Source organism: Hyaena hyaena, unplaced genomic scaffold (genome assembly GCF_003009895.1).
Source record: "Hyaena hyaena isolate Hyena2069 unplaced genomic scaffold, ASM300989v1 scaffold_1207, whole genome shotgun sequence".
In the NCBI taxonomy this organism is placed as follows: domain Eukaryota; kingdom Metazoa; phylum Chordata; class Mammalia; order Carnivora; family Hyaenidae; genus Hyaena; species Hyaena hyaena.
The window spans coordinates 94,082-109,542 of NW_024081838.1; the positions used below are offsets into that span (position 1 = coordinate 94,082).

At 39.4% G+C, this 15,461-nt stretch overlaps 1 protein-coding gene across 1 annotated transcript in view; it reads left to right on the forward strand.

The window, feature by feature from the left end:
• The window catches only part of CPED1 (cadherin like and PC-esterase domain containing 1), a 282,813-nt gene that overhangs the window by 19,013 nt on the left and 248,339 nt on the right, over positions 1-15,461 (forward strand). Inside the window, exon 2 of the mRNA XM_039222864.1 lies at positions 9,634-9,817. Within this exon, the coding sequence (XP_039078795.1) occupies positions 9,634-9,817 (184 nt within the window). The remainder of the gene's footprint in view (positions 1-9,633; positions 9,818-15,461) is intronic.

Sequence of the window (15,461 nt, forward strand, 5' to 3'; positions counted from 1 at the left end):
CTTGTTTTCTGCTTGGTGTTTCACAATTGTGGATTGTCAACTTTATATTTTCTTCATTACAGATATCCTTCAGCCACTGAGGACACTGTGGTGAGGTTCAGGGGGCTCGAGAATATTTACTCTAAAATCTGCAAACGTGATCAGGGCTTGAGGATGGGAAGAACATGACTTCCCCCTCTTAAATTCTATGTGCTTGTCAGACTAAGGGAAGCCTGGGAAGGGAGAAGAGTGTAGGGTCAGGAAAGTAGAAGGAAGGAGAAGAGACAAAGGAAGGACCCTCATGAGTGGTTTTATTTGATCCAAAATAGGAAGTAAAATCAAATCTTCCTGAAGGAAAAGCAACCTACATTCTCTCCCGAACTCATTTACAGCTTTATCTGATTCTTAAAGATCTCTCCTAGGCCTGATCACCAGCGCCATCTCCCAGCCACCCGTGGGGTTCTGTAATCTCAGCTGGGTCTTTGTTATGTCTGTAAAGTTGCAGCAATCAGTACAGTGAAGACCTACAGCTGTGCTTCGTGGGTGGCACCACAACCGAAGGGAGCCTTGAATTAGTTGGAGAAAAAACCTCCAGAGGAAGCTGAAAGAGAGGCTTCCCATGACTTTCAAAACAGCTGGAAAAGAGAAAAAGAAACACTGGGAGATGCAGAGAAGAGACTAGAAGCTCCTCCGCGTCGGTTGAAATGGCTGAGATTTTAGTGCAGTGGACTTTGCCAGCCAACTGCGGCTGCAAGACATGGAAGAGGGGACCTCGCAGCCAGAGACGCTAGACGCAGGCTGGAAGAGAAATTGCTGTTCTTGTGTTCTTGGTTTCATTTTTAATTTCTCCCATCTCCAAGATTCCCACTACGTGCGAGGGTTAGCCTGGGACACAGGGCCAAAGTTGCGCATTCGCGGGAGCCTGAAGCTCCCAGAAGCCATTCGGCCCGCCTTCTCCTTTCTGTCCTGCAGCTTGCCCTCTGCTGGTCTCTTCTCTTTCCTCCGGCTGCTCAAGCTCTGTACTTGCGCCCCGATTAGAAAGGCGCAGCATGGTTCCCAATTGTGAGTGTGGAGACTGGGCATTTAACACACGGATGACGTGGGAATTCTCAGGGTCACCCTTCAGATTGTATAGATGCAGTGGGACATCTTTACTGATAAGCAAAAATCATTGTATGTCCCTTAAGTTTCAATATATCAGATGTTCCCAGTGGATTCAGGCAATATGATATTATTTATTATCAACTATTTTCTAGGTGAGGATGGCCAGGTCAGGGGCTGTCCTGATACACTCTTCTGTTGTCTTCCTTTGTGCCCACTTTTCTTCTGATATGCTAGGCTTCTAGCCTCCCTCTCTGTTTACTTCATACTTCCATGGCAAATCCTTTCTTTGGGACTTTTCTTCCCACTTCTGGAAGGTTTCATGCTCTGTACCTTACCTCTGTCTTAGTTACACACACCGTGATTTGACTGTCCTTGCTCTTTGTATCCTTAACCAGACTCCACAGTTGTGTACTTAGTGTCTTTCCCTTCCCAGTGCACATCCAACGATGCTTTCCCAAGGTGATTCGGTGCCCCCGTCAGGACAGGCGTCAGGTCTCCCTCTTAAAGCTTGATTGCCCCACGTCACTGAGTACTAACATTTTTAAAAAACTTTTCTGGGGTGCTTGGGGGTTCAGTTGGTAGAGCATCTGACTCTCAGTTTCGGCTCAGATCGCGATCTCACAGATCATGAGTTTGAGCCCCACATCGGGCTCTATGCTAACAGCTAGGAGCCTGCTTAGGGTTTTCTCTCTCCCTCTGTCTCTGCCCCTCCCCGCTTGAGCTCTCTATGTCAAAAATAAATAAACTTTTAAAAACCCCACAACTTTTCTGTATTATGGGAATGATGGCATGTAGTTCTTAGGAAATTTTATCATTTAGGAAGTAAAAGTCTGGCCATCCTGAATTCTATCAGGATGCCCATTGATCCAGAAAACAAAATAAAACAAGAAATCACCCTCCCAGTTTTCCTCATTTACCTCTTCCCTGCTATGGCTTTTAGTAAAAGGAAACAGAATTCATTGAGGTTTTACCTAGGTAGAAAGACCAGCATAAAGTTACCAACTTTTAAATTCTCTGCTAATCATTAGGTTTTGGTTTCCTGTTAGCTACTTAAAAAGATAATGCGTAATGATGTATTACCTCCACTTTTATCCTTGTGGCCAGTTATTTCTGTTACCTATCTGGCTATATTTTTATATTTACATAAAAAGTACCTATGGTACTGACCTTCAGGACTTTCTGTTTTAATTTCTCTGTCCATCTTTTCTCTCCCTCTAAGAGTTATCTTTCTTCTCTCATTTTCTTTCACACACAACATTCATAATATATGCAAGTAACAGCATCTAAAAGAGCTCCTCGGTCATTCTTTAACGTTTTACCCAGACCAGAGATCTTTTCTCTGAAGATACTTACCTTGCACGATTTCACTAATTGTTTATTGCTCGTTCCACAAAAAGTGAGCTCAGAGGCACCTGGGTGGCTCAGTCGGTTGAGTGCCTAATGTCAGCTCAGGTCATGATCTCACAGTTCATGAGTTTGAGCTCCACACCGGGCTAAGAGCCCGCTTCTGATTCTCTGCTCCCCTCTCTCTCCACCCCTCCCCCACTCACACTTTCTCTGTGTCTCCCTCTATCTCTCTCTCTCAAAACAATAAATAAATAAACATTTAAAAAATTTAAAAAAAAAAGAACTCATTGAGGGATAGAGCTTTGTCAAGTTTCTTCACTGTTACATTGCTCAGAGCCTAGAACCATACCTATCATATAGAAGGTGCTCAAAAATACTAAATGGGTAAGTGAATGAATGAGTGTGAGTGAATGAATAAACATTGAGAAAGAGCCAAGAGGGAAGAGATATTAAGTAGAAGGAGAAAAGATGGATGAAGTTCTCAAGGATCTGAGGATAGAAATTAGAAAGAGGTTTGTTGCCTGGAGGATGGGGGGTTGTGAAATCTGGAGAATAAACAGAGTGATTAGCCATGGATAAGAGGGGGACAGGTTTCCCCTGTGGAAGTCAGAAGAGAGGAAATGTTAGTTGTGCTGATAGGCTATGGGTTTGCCTAAACAGAGGCTATTTAATTACATCAGTGTGTTACCTTCTAATAGTGCTAATTTCTCTGAATGGGAGGCAGTTTTCTATAGAAATAAGAAGGTAGCTGGAGAGTAGGAAAATTAGTTGCTGTGGAGAATGTGAGAGCAAAGCATAGCAGGATGGTCTGGGATCCCTGAAGACCAAACTGGTTTTGCCAACCAGAATGTGTCCCCTGGGCACTTCTCTTCAGCAGCTCTCAGCAACTCAGCCCCAGGGCCAGGCAGGCAGGCTGGTGAGATCTTTGGGTCTTGGAGTTTCCATAGCACCCTCGTCCTCCTCACTTACCCGGCATGTTGTAATTATTAAAGCTAGTTATTTATGTCTGCTTTCCTTGATGGGCTGTCAGCTCTGTGGGGGCCGAGACTTGTCTGGCTTGTTAACCGCTGTGTCCCCAGCTCTTCCGTGCTTGAAGCTTTGTCATGTGAATGTGATGCAAGTGCAGTGCAGCAGGGGGATAATTTCATATGCTGGGTAGGGAGTTGTTGGAGTTTTGGACCAGGGAATCTGAGCTGCACAGAGAGAAGGTAAAAAAGAGGCTAGTAGAAAGTTGGCATAAGCGGGAAAGACTAGTGGTTGAGGAGCTGATATATTGAGAATAAATAAGATGGAAATACTTGAATGTGATCAGAGAATGGAATATTCATTTTATACATTCAGAGGTGGGGGTGATGTGGGGACCACAAAGTTCAAGATTATGGCCATTCGAATGGCCATTGTGAGAAGTGGAGGAGATAAGGCATTAGGGATGAAGAAGTCATAGATATTTCATGGCTTGAGATGCAAATATCAAAGCTTCCTCTGAGATGGGGGTGCTTGGGTGGTTCAGTCGGTTGAGCGTCCGACTTCAGTTCAGGTCATGATCTCACTGGTCCTGAGTTTGAGCCCCGCGTCGGGCTCTGTGCTGATAGCTCAGAGCCTGGAGCCTGTTTCAGATTCTGTGTCTCCCTCTCTGTCTCTGCCTCTCCCCTGCTTGTGTTCTGTCTCTCTCCTGAAAATGAATAAACATTAAAAAGATTTTTTTAAAAAGCTTCCACTGAGATGTTTCTAGTAGATATTTTCACCTGATAGTAAAATAATTAAAAGGCATGCATGTGATTGCAAATGATGAACTCATATTTTGCATTCATGCATTCAATCATTTGCTCATTCATTCATCCATTCCCTTTTACTAGAACCTGGTAGTAAGCTGTTTGTACAGTGACTAAAAGAAGACACATTTAGACTTTCAGGAAACATGAAAATTTGTATGAAGGGCAGACATTAAACAAGTAATAATACATTACTATAAATTGTGAAGAGTGCCAAAGGGAAAGATAGATTGAGAGATAAGTGATGATGGGTTTTGAGAATAGCTATTTAAGTGGTGCCATTTTATCAAAGCTGTGTTGAGGATAGATCTTTTTTATATTGAAGCTTTATTGCTTTTGTTTCTCTATCACTGTTTAAAACTTACATAGAGGCACAGATGAGCAAACTTGCCTTTCACTGGATGTTCTGGGGATAGTCAGTAGCCCCAAGGCTAGTTTGGCAGTGTAGTCGGAAGGTGCCTAGTGTCATGGAGTAGGTCTGAGAATTGTTTACTCCCTGATGGGCTTGAGATTCCGTTGAACCAGTTGTGAGATAAAGGCAGTCTTAGCTGAAGTTCATTTATGGAAAGAACGTTCTCATGAGGCTCTGCCTGCATATCTGGGAAACCAATGGTTCCTAAACCATCTTGCAATTATAACTAATGTCTAAGTAGAAAATGTATAGGACCTGCATCCAAGAAACTCTGTTTTATTTCTTGAATTCTCTAAAATAAGTATAAATTTTACCAATGAGTAAAAAAAAAAAGTCCCTATTTTATAGTGGAAAAATTAAAACATAATTCACTATGATAGATTCTGCAATATTTCTAAAATGTCAATGATCTTGACCAACAAGGCAATTTTACTTTTAGTTATATATAACACACATCCAAGGTCTACTATATGATTTGTATTAGAGCATCAAAATGTGTCATAAATACATGGCTATGTTAATAAATGTAGAAAAAAAATTCTGTCATGTGGAAAAAAACAAGTTTTATTTTTCATCCCTTCTGTATTTTAAAGAGCCACATTTCTTGCTTTTGTGGCAAGCCACAGTGAAGATTTTTTTAATACTATAAGTAACTGAGAAACATAGTACTTTTATAATATAGCTCTTTATTTGATTTTTTTACGGCAAATTCATTACTTTTTTCAAACATTTAATTCTATTTTTGTCATTCTTGCTCCTATCTGAAATTCTGCTGAAATAAATTTCTTAATATAAATGTTCACCACTTTCTCTTCCCAATCTTCCATGGTAGTATTTATAACCCAGACTTTGACATATTGAAGAAAAAGATGTTTGTATTCATTCATTCAAAGAATATTTACTATGTGCCCATTATGTGCCCAGTGGTATTCTTAGGTTGGGGAAACAAAAGTGAACAAAATAGACAAAATATATGCTTTTATTTACCTCCTTTTATGATGTGAGGAGACAGACAGTAAGCATAGTAAGTAAATAAATTGTATTTTTACATTAAAAGGTGATGAGTCATATAGAGAAAAGCATACATCATGATTTGGAAGCATATAGTTTATTGCAGAAATGGCTTTTATGACAGAGGCCAAACTATATTAATTGAAAAGCTTATAGAATTCTTAATGGAGGGGTGTCTGGGTGGCTCGGTTGGTTAAGTGTCTTGCTCTTGATTTCACTTCAGGTCATGATCCCAGGGTTGTGGGATTGAGCCCTGCATTGGGTGTGGACTCTGTCTCTCTCTCTCTCTCTTTGCCACTCCTCTCCCTACCCCACCCCCATTAAGAAAAGAAAGACTTCTTAGTGGAAAAGCAGAGTTAAAATATAATATTATTCAATTTTATTCATATATAATCTACATTGTTTATTGATGGGATACTGTGTTGGACACCTTCAGATAGCAAATTCATTTAATTCCCCCTACAACTTCATGAGGTAGGATTTGTTATTTCAGCTATACATATGAGAAAGCTCTGATGTAGAAAGATAAAACACTTCTCCCCAGTAGATGAAGCAAGGCAGAGTCTGAATTTAAATCCAGATTTTTGATCCCGGCTCCTCCTCTGTTCTTCCTCCACATTGCTGCATCTAACACTCCAGGTCATTTATTACAACACTCTGTCCTTTGCTTTATCTAAGGTGGTATGAAGGTTTCAGATGTTGAGGTCTTTCCAATAAAAATCTTCAGTGTTCTGCTTTAAAATAACTTTCGTATAGTCTGGCAAAGTGATCTGAGGGACAGTTTTTCAGATCTTCCCAGAAGGAAGAGGGGAAAGTGGCTTGGGAGCTCAGAGTGTTAACATCCAGTAACACTTATTCTTTCCTAAAGTCTTCTCAGAAGGCCTGCAAGTCTCAAGTTTAGTTGTGGTAGTGGTGTCTAGGTTAAATTCTTTCACTAAAAATATATCTTTGAAATTGTAGGAGTAATCAAGAGCTCTCATTTCCCAAAGTGCTGCTTTCGGCATTTGATAATCCTGCATTTGCTGGTGTGGTTGACATAATTGTTCACGTAGTTTTTATTTTGCATAGGCAGTGTGTGCACCTGTCATTGGACCAGCTAAAAGTGTTCTTGCCCCTTGGTATTGGGCCATTTTGCTGATACAGTGGGTTATAAATATGACAAGGGCAGAAGCAGTTTGTATTACAGGGTAATACAACATAATTTGACTGACAAGCTCATTTCCTATTATTCTCTGTAGTCTTCGATGCGAGCGAAAATGTCAGTCTATGCTGTAAAGGTTATTACATATATTTTTTAGTGTTTTAATTTATTTCTGAGAGAGAGAGAGAGACAGCATGAGCAGGGGAGGGTCAGAGAGAGAGAGAGATACAGAATCTGAAACAGGCTCCAGGCTCTGAGCTGGCAGTCAGCACAGAGACCAAAAAGAGACTAGAACCCAAAAACAATGAGATCATGACCTGAGCTGAAGCCAGAGACTTAACCAACTGAGCCACCCAGGCGCCCCTATAAAGGTTATTATAAAATATGGCCACTTATTATTCTTTATTTAAAATATGCTCTATATAATATATACTGGTAAAAGCCCCATGGCTCTGGCTTAAACTGATCCTGGTCAGAGGGAAAGGAAGGGTGTATCTTTCAAAATAATACTAACGTCAAGTTTGAAAATACACTCTCCTCATGTGAAATCACTGCTCTACTTGAGCCAGCTGTAATAGAGAGGAGCATCCTGTGATTACGAAAGAAGATAATGTGAGAAGGGAATTCTGGGCACTGTGTATTTTGCTTGAGTGACAAAGATATATTTGGAAGCATCTGTCTTCCCCTTGCACCTAGATGCATGATTGTTTACTTTGGCCTCCTGTGGGATACTGGTTCCTTCTAACTCCTGTGGACAAAGGCTCAACCTGCTTTTGGCTTAAAATACTCCTGGTAAGTTTACCATGACAGACAATAATATTAGCTGGGGAATGGTGTCCCAATGGCAGTTAAAGTTTTGAGTTTAAATAGTTTCATTATCAGTATAACACAATACCTTTTAACAAGGGAAAATATCTAATTAATCATGTTTGCCCAAAGTACCATGCAAAGGAGGTGTGATTAGTTAGTGTTCTGGTCCTTTCTGTTAAATCCACCATACGTGTATTCAAAGCCTATGTTACCGTGTGCCAGGCAGAGCTCAGACTCAGAAACAGTTTTTCCGACTCCTTGTTTTTTATATTATTATTAAAAAAACGGAAAGATAGTATTTCCTATATACTATGCACAGTTCTAAGCCTTCATAAATATTAACCCTTTAGTCCTCACTGCGCCCTTAGGAGGAAGGTATTGTTCAAGGTCACACACATAGTGCTGGTGAAATCAGGGGTTCAAGTCCAGCAGTCTCTCCAGTGTTTGTGTTATCCTGCGCATCACTGTGCTTTGTCAATCCATTCACAGATGGCGATAATTCATATGCAGTGAAAAATAGGATATTGTTCCTCCCCTCTGAGGATTTACAACCTAAATCTGTTTCTTCTTTCTTTCCATACATATCTTCATACATATCTTCAAAGACCTTGATAGAGCATGATGGCTCATTAATTTTTAATTTAAGATTAATTTAATAAATCTTCATTTATTAAACATGTACTGTGTGTATGTGCATACTGCCTGTTAACGAGCTCACATCAGGGAGAGATGCACATTTCCTTTCCTAAGTGCTAATAAAAGGGTGTATTTCAATGAAAACTTTCCAAAAGAGATGACGCTTGATTTGGAGTTAGCTAGAGGGACAAATGGAGAGAGAAGAAGGAATTCTAGGTAGAAGACACAGATAATGTGTATGAAGGAACAGGGTGGGATCAGGAATGGAAATAATTAAAAAATGACCAGAGAAGAAAGCCAGGGCTTAAGTTTGAATGGCCTTGTGTTCCTCGATGAAGATTAGAATTGATTCTATCAGTAATGGGAAAGAATGAAGAACTTTAAGTAGTGAAAAGGCGTGGTCCATGTTTTAGATCCATAAAATGGATAGTTCTATTCCGAGGTGCCACTGTAAGTAATTTGGATTCCCAGTTTTGTTTTTTTAATCTCTTCTCCCTCATCTTCCTTCTCCAATTCCTTTGTCTCCTCTTCTTCGACCTCTCCCAGTTTTTGTTCAAACCCCTATCCAACCTCACCTCTCTTTCTGGTCACAAAAAAATGTCTACTTTATCAAGTTTTAATCTCAGATTTGAAGGAGAATACCCAATGTCTGCAATTATACCTTAGAACAAACTCAGATATCAGCATTCTTTCTACTTATCAATTGAAAAATTCCCTTTTGTTAGTGGAATTTCAAACATCATCCTGGGAAAGAGGAATATTTATTTGGAGGATCAGTAAACTATGGAAGGAAGAACCTGAAATTATGATACTCCTCCTCTTGGGCAGAGACCTGGCCCGCCACCCTGAGATGCATTCCGATTTCACTGCATTCTGATTGAGCAGAGAATCTGCATTGTATATCTCCAGAGGGTTCTGAGATTGCTTGTCAGCCCTCCCCATACCTAACTGTGTCCTTCCAGCACAACTTCTATCCTCTCTGAGTCTTTCCTCTCCCATGTTTACTTAAAAAGCACTGTTAGAAGATAATGCATCTGGAAGTATCTTATACAAGCACAATGCAGATGAAAGGCATTGCTGTTAATTTATATTTTCAGCTAGAATTGAGCTCTGTATTTCCATGCAACAGTATTCCCACAGGACCTCTATATTTTAATGGCCTAAAATTTTCATCTCTCTGTAACAGAAAAATTCATTTCACCTTCGGTTCTTGCCTATGAGGTCACTTTTGTCCTTGCCAGCCTTTCAGAGAATTTGTCTTTCATTTCTAGAGAACAACTTGAAGGGTAGCTTTCTGAGTGGCCCTTGATTTGCGTTAATGATGGCCTTCAAGGGGAAGTGTGCTACTTTTTCCTCTTGAATTTTTATGCCTCCTTTCTTTCTTTTTCTTCTTCTTCTTTTTCTTTCTTTTTTTTTTTTAGATCGAGAAATCAATAAAGACACACTTTGGGAGCCATGACAGAAGGGCCATCCTCTACAGGCCTCCTTCCTACAGCAAAATGGAGTTTCAGCTCCATCAGCACGTTCTCACTCAGCATCGCTACTCGGTCGTCATCGCTGAAGAAAGGCTCGGTGCTGGCCTTGGGCTGGGGCTGCTAGAAAAAGGTCAGAATAAGAAGTAAACACCATAGCTGCTTGACATATAATGTTAAACAATTTCTAGAATGTGCTACATCTCCTCCTAAAGAAATTTATAAAAACAAATTTTTACCCATGATCAACTTTCTTGTGTCAAAGAAAACTTAGCTCCTTTTTTTATACTTCCTCTCAATTTTTCTTTAGCTCTATTTCTTTATTCCCTGAAATTACTTTGTTTATATTTTTGTAGCATTTTGGAGTTGCATAGTTCATATTTAAATGCTACATAAAAAATGTTTATGTTTATGAGCCTGAATACATGTTCTGCCCAGCACCAAACTGCTCCATATTTTAAGAAAATTGCCACTTCATCTGACTGCAAGTAGAATGTGCTGGAAATTGTTTCGAGAAGCCAGCTTAAATGTGATTCACAGATTGGCTCTAAAATGGGGGAAAAGTATGGATATTTATCACAGACACTATTACTAGTCAAGTACTTTTATTTCTATCATTCGAAATGAGAAATAAAAGACAAGTTTTTAAACAAGGTATTTGAAAAGAAAGTTGAGTAGATGATGAGGGTCAAAAAGGGCAATAACAATAACAGCTAATGGTTCCTAAGCAACTGACCGTGTGACAGATACACTTCACCTTGCTCCTTAAAGTGCGAACTTCTGCTGATGAATGAATGAGGTGGGGGGGACCTTTAGCTACAATTACCCTTCACCAAGTTCAATTTTTACCACACTGGCAGTAAATCTACAGTCTACTTAGCTAGCAAAGTTTTGAAGGAAAGGGCCCCAAAAGATACACTTGGGCGAAAAGAAAGGTCCTAAAAATGTGCAGAGTATGAGCCATGAGGACTGGTCTTCAGGAATGCCATTTGCTGGTCGCTGCCCCTTATGAGAAGAATGGAAGTCTAGAGCCCTGTGCTTCTGGAAGCAGGTGAGAAAAACAAAGGGAAGGTAAAAGCTCTGGAATACTGAAGAACGCTGAAAAATCTTACAAACTTCATTGCGGTTGGTTCTATTAAGAGGGACTGATAGAAAGTTCTGGGGCATCCATAAATGATATTCATCAGAAAACCATTTATCAGTGTCAAGGAAAGATAAATAAAATGTATAGACTCCCTCTCATCCCAAAAAACATGTTAGTTACTTTTTTTTAAAGTCTTATTTATTTATTTTGAGAGAGACAGAGAGACAGAGAGAGACAGAGTGTGAGCAGGGGAGGGGCAGAGAGAGATAGAATCCCAAGAAGGGTATACATTGTCAGTGTGGGCCGGGACATGGGGCTCGAACTCAAGAACCTCGAAATCATGACCTGAGCCCAAACCAAGAGTCGGATACTTAACTAATTGAGCCAACCAAATGCCTCCCCACCCACTCCTTCATAAAACATTTTAGCCCATCACTGAACTCGGATGTTGAATGTATAACCACTGCCTGTGTGCCAGGTGAAAACATCAGCCATGATGCTGTCTGAAATTCCCGTGTTCCTCGGCCCCCTTGATACTGCTACTGACAGAGCAGGGAACGGCTCGGATTCTCTGTGCCTTTCAACTTCAATTCCGTTTCAATTTTCAATTTTGTCCGGTTGCAATTCAGAAGGAATATGTCTGCTCTCTCCCTTTAATGTCCTTGGGTCAGTTTTACAAGAAAAGGGAGAATTACTTTGCAGCTTCCAAATATCAAAAAGTGCAAAGACAGCCTGAAGGCAATAGAACTGGCAGCCAAAGGAGCTGGTAGGAGCAGCGTAAGGTCACGAGATGGTGTCAGCAGAGTTTGCCAGTGTACATGTTGATTTGGCCCTCGAACTCCACATTCCCTCCGCTTCTACCACATCCACTTCCTAATTCTTTCTTGGTTTTTCTTCTTGGTGTAATATTATTCCTGGGTAAGGCCTCGATTTCATGAGTACAGAAAACTGATTTCTGGGTTTTCGCTTGCTTTTCGCTGCGAGAGCAACATCAAATACCTGAAATTAAAAAAAGTTCTGTGACCATGATCTAACATTTCCTTGATTTCCTAACATATAGGAAAAAGAATCACTTTTTTATTGCAGCTCATTTTACATGGCCACAAATTTAATCTATAGATTAGGTTTGAATTGGGGCACTCACTACAAATATATTTTCTAAAGATTTGATTCTTATAAAATTCATTTTTCTTTAGTTCCACATATTCACCCCATGCTTATTTGCCTGTATGTACAGCAGCAGAAAGTATGGTGTTATGCTTGCACATTTAAACGTCCTCTCTCCATGCCGAGCATCTTGGGGGGACTGGGGATAACTCAGAATGACCCAAGGACCTACTCCACCTATCATTCACTTCATCATTGCAGTTTCTGCTCTTTGCTAAACTGAAATTTGAAAGCAATACATGAAAAATAAATCAGGTACTACCACAAATGTTACTAAGTACCCAGGGGCAGATTTGCCATATTTATAAAATACATTCTTGGTTGTAGGAAAATAAATATAAAATAAAATGTCCCTAGTCTTCGTATCCATTTTACGTGCCTTTCTCTCCTTTTCTGATTTGACCCCAATCATTTCTGTTGACCTCTTTCTGTACCATCCTTTGAAGCATAGGTGTCCTCTTTCTAGCGTGGGGCTACATTTTTACTTTTTTTTTTTTTTTAATGTTTATCTATTTTTGAGAGAGAGAGAGAGGCAGGGGAGTGGCAGCGAGCAAGAAAGAGAGAGAGAGAGAGAGAGAGAGAGAATGTGAAGCAGGCTCCAGGCTCTGAGCTGTCAGCACAGAGGGCATCTTGGGGCTGGAACTCAGGAACCATGAGATAATGACCTGAGCTGAAGTTGGATGCTTAACCGACTGAGCCACCTAGGCACCCCTGAAGCCACTTTTTTCTTTTTTACACCTTTAAGGCCAGAAGTGGATAAAAATTAGCAAAAATAAAAGGGTCTTACCTAGGCAACATTTTAGTATTAAGTGTAATCTGTTTTTGTAGAGTAACATTTGGGTTTTATATTTTATTCAGTTTCTTTACTACTTAGTAAACATTTATTGAAAGGAAAAGTAAGCAGTCTCAGGTTCTAAGTTAGAATGTGGATATTAAGTTTCTTTTCCTGGTTAATTTCATTCTAGTAACATAATAGAAGTTGGTGGCTCTATCTGGAAAGACAGGCCCTGTATATGTACATGACTTTAAGCAAGTTAGGTTCTTTGAGCTTTAGTTCTCGTAACTGTTAAAGGCAATAATGATTTTACTTCCCGATAGTATGTGGTTAGAATTTAATCACTTTGTCCTCCCCATCAGAGTTCTAGGAGGAGACAAAGTAAAGCCAAGCCAATATTTTTTGATTCCATAGCCTGAGAGTAGGGCCCAGAAATTTATATGTTAAAAACAGACATATGTGATTCTGACATATAGCCCTTTGAGGCACACCATCCTAAGGGATATACCCTTGGTTCAAAAAATAACGGTCTTTAGAGTTAGGTTTGGGAATAAAACAATGCAAAAGGCTGCTTGCTATAATGCCATTGTACTACTTAGGTTTTAACTATAGACCGCCTGGATGTCTCTGTCATTTTAAGCATCAGACTTTGGCTCAGGTCATGATCTCACAGTTAAGGAGTTCAAGCCCCATGTGAGTCTGTGCTGACAGCTCAGGGCCTGGAGCCTGCTGTCGATTCTGTGTCTCCCTCTCTCTCTGCCCCTCCTGCACTCACGCTCGGTCTCTCTCTCAAAAATAAATAAAAATATTAAAAATTTCAAGTTTTAACTATATAGGTCTTTACAAATATTGCATCTTTAAGCTGATTTTGAAAATGTAAAGAACACTTGTCTTTACAGGTTTAAGCCTACAAAACCTAGCAGCATGTAAGACATATACTTTACAGTCCTTCAGTCTCTTGCTTTGGAAAAAATGTATCTTATGTCCCTGTATTTATAAGAACATATAATTCTCTAAAGGAAAAGACAGAAGCACCAACCAATTATTGCCCTTCCTAGGATCTAGATGCTATTTAGTAAACTAGTGCTTTAGTACGTGGGATAGTAGAGTAGCCTGAAAATAAGTAAATGCTTTCCAGAAGTTCGTAACTTATTCCCATTGTAACGTCCAAGAAGTATGTGGTCCGTGAGACTCTGACCCAGTAGTTTGTACCATTGGATCAGAATTATTTCCATATACTTGAAGAGTAGTGCATAGTTAGCAGTTTTCTGTTCACTTCTGAATATACCTTACACTTCTAAATTAGACGTATTATATAGCCCACATGGAAAACAAATGCCAACTGCTGTCAAAGCTGTGGAATTGGTTATTCTTATGGTTTCAAGTTGCTCTTGTTTTTGCAGCTTGGGTGTTTTACATGGAATGTTTTTTTGAACAAATACAGAAAGTGGAAGACCACATCGATTTTCTTGTCAGGGGCTGGCAAACTATGGCCCACTGGTCAATCTGGCCCAATGCTTGTTTTTGTAAACAAAGCTTTATTGGAACACAGCCACACATTTGTTTTCATACTGTCTTTGGCTGCTTTGTTCTACAGGGGCAGAGTTGAGTAGTTGCAACTGAGACTGTATGGCTTTTAAAGCCTGAAACATTTATTGGGCCCTAACAGAAAAAGATTGCTGACCTATGTATCTAGACTAATTCTATGTCACTTGATCCCCTACCAAGCTGATGGTTAAACTCTAGGACTCAGATAGTTTAGTTTTTTACCTTATACCAAACCTCATTCAAAAAGGATTTGATGGTTTACAAGAAAACATATAATAATGAACTTACTAAAATGGAAATATAAAATTAGGGCTCAGACTGGATCTTCCTCTTAGTTACCATAATTTAAGCTTAATTTTGACTTGAGCAACAAGGGAAAGAATAGAAACCTTACACTTAGAAAGTAGGGAACACTATGTTCCTTTCTCTAACCTTCTACATGTGCAAGTAGTATATTTAAAACAAGTTTCTTGAAGGAATTATTAAGTAGACAACCCTAAGTTATATAATGGGTCAAGAGCCAGAGCAATATTTGTATTGCAAATGAAGTGGATGTCATATCTTGGTTCAGGGAGCAAACTTCGAACACAAGCTGAGAGTACATTACAGATGGTGTAGCAAAGGCATTTCTAAGAAGGGCTAGAGTTAATACCATGATAATATTTATCGATACTTGTATTGATATTAAACTTGATAGATTGTGTTCTGAAGATAGATTATATTTAAAATTATATTTTAAATAATGTTGCTTCACAGCATTCCCCTTCCCCCACCATAAGGATACTGTAATTTATCCAACTGTGTTCTTGAGAAGCACTATTAAAAGATATAGTTAATAGAGCGAGAGATACAAATCACTACTTAATGTTGTGGAAAATATATTAGAAAAGAAAAAGCCTATTTCCTTCCCTGTTTATAATTTAATCGTTTTCCATCCTCCTGTATTTTTATTTACATTCACTTGCACTCATAAAAATGTCCAACACATCTGTGTACCATTTGAAATTTATTTGAATTTTGAAGATTTCTTTATAATGGCTACTGGCCAGAAGCTGTTTCTGAGCTTTGTATGGAAAAGAAATATCTACTACAGACCAATCTTAACTTTTGTGATGAAAAGCATATTTCAGGTTTTCTTTAGTTTGTTTGTATTCAAAAAGATGCTATAGGGAAGTTGAGATTTAAGTTACCCTTAAGTAGGAA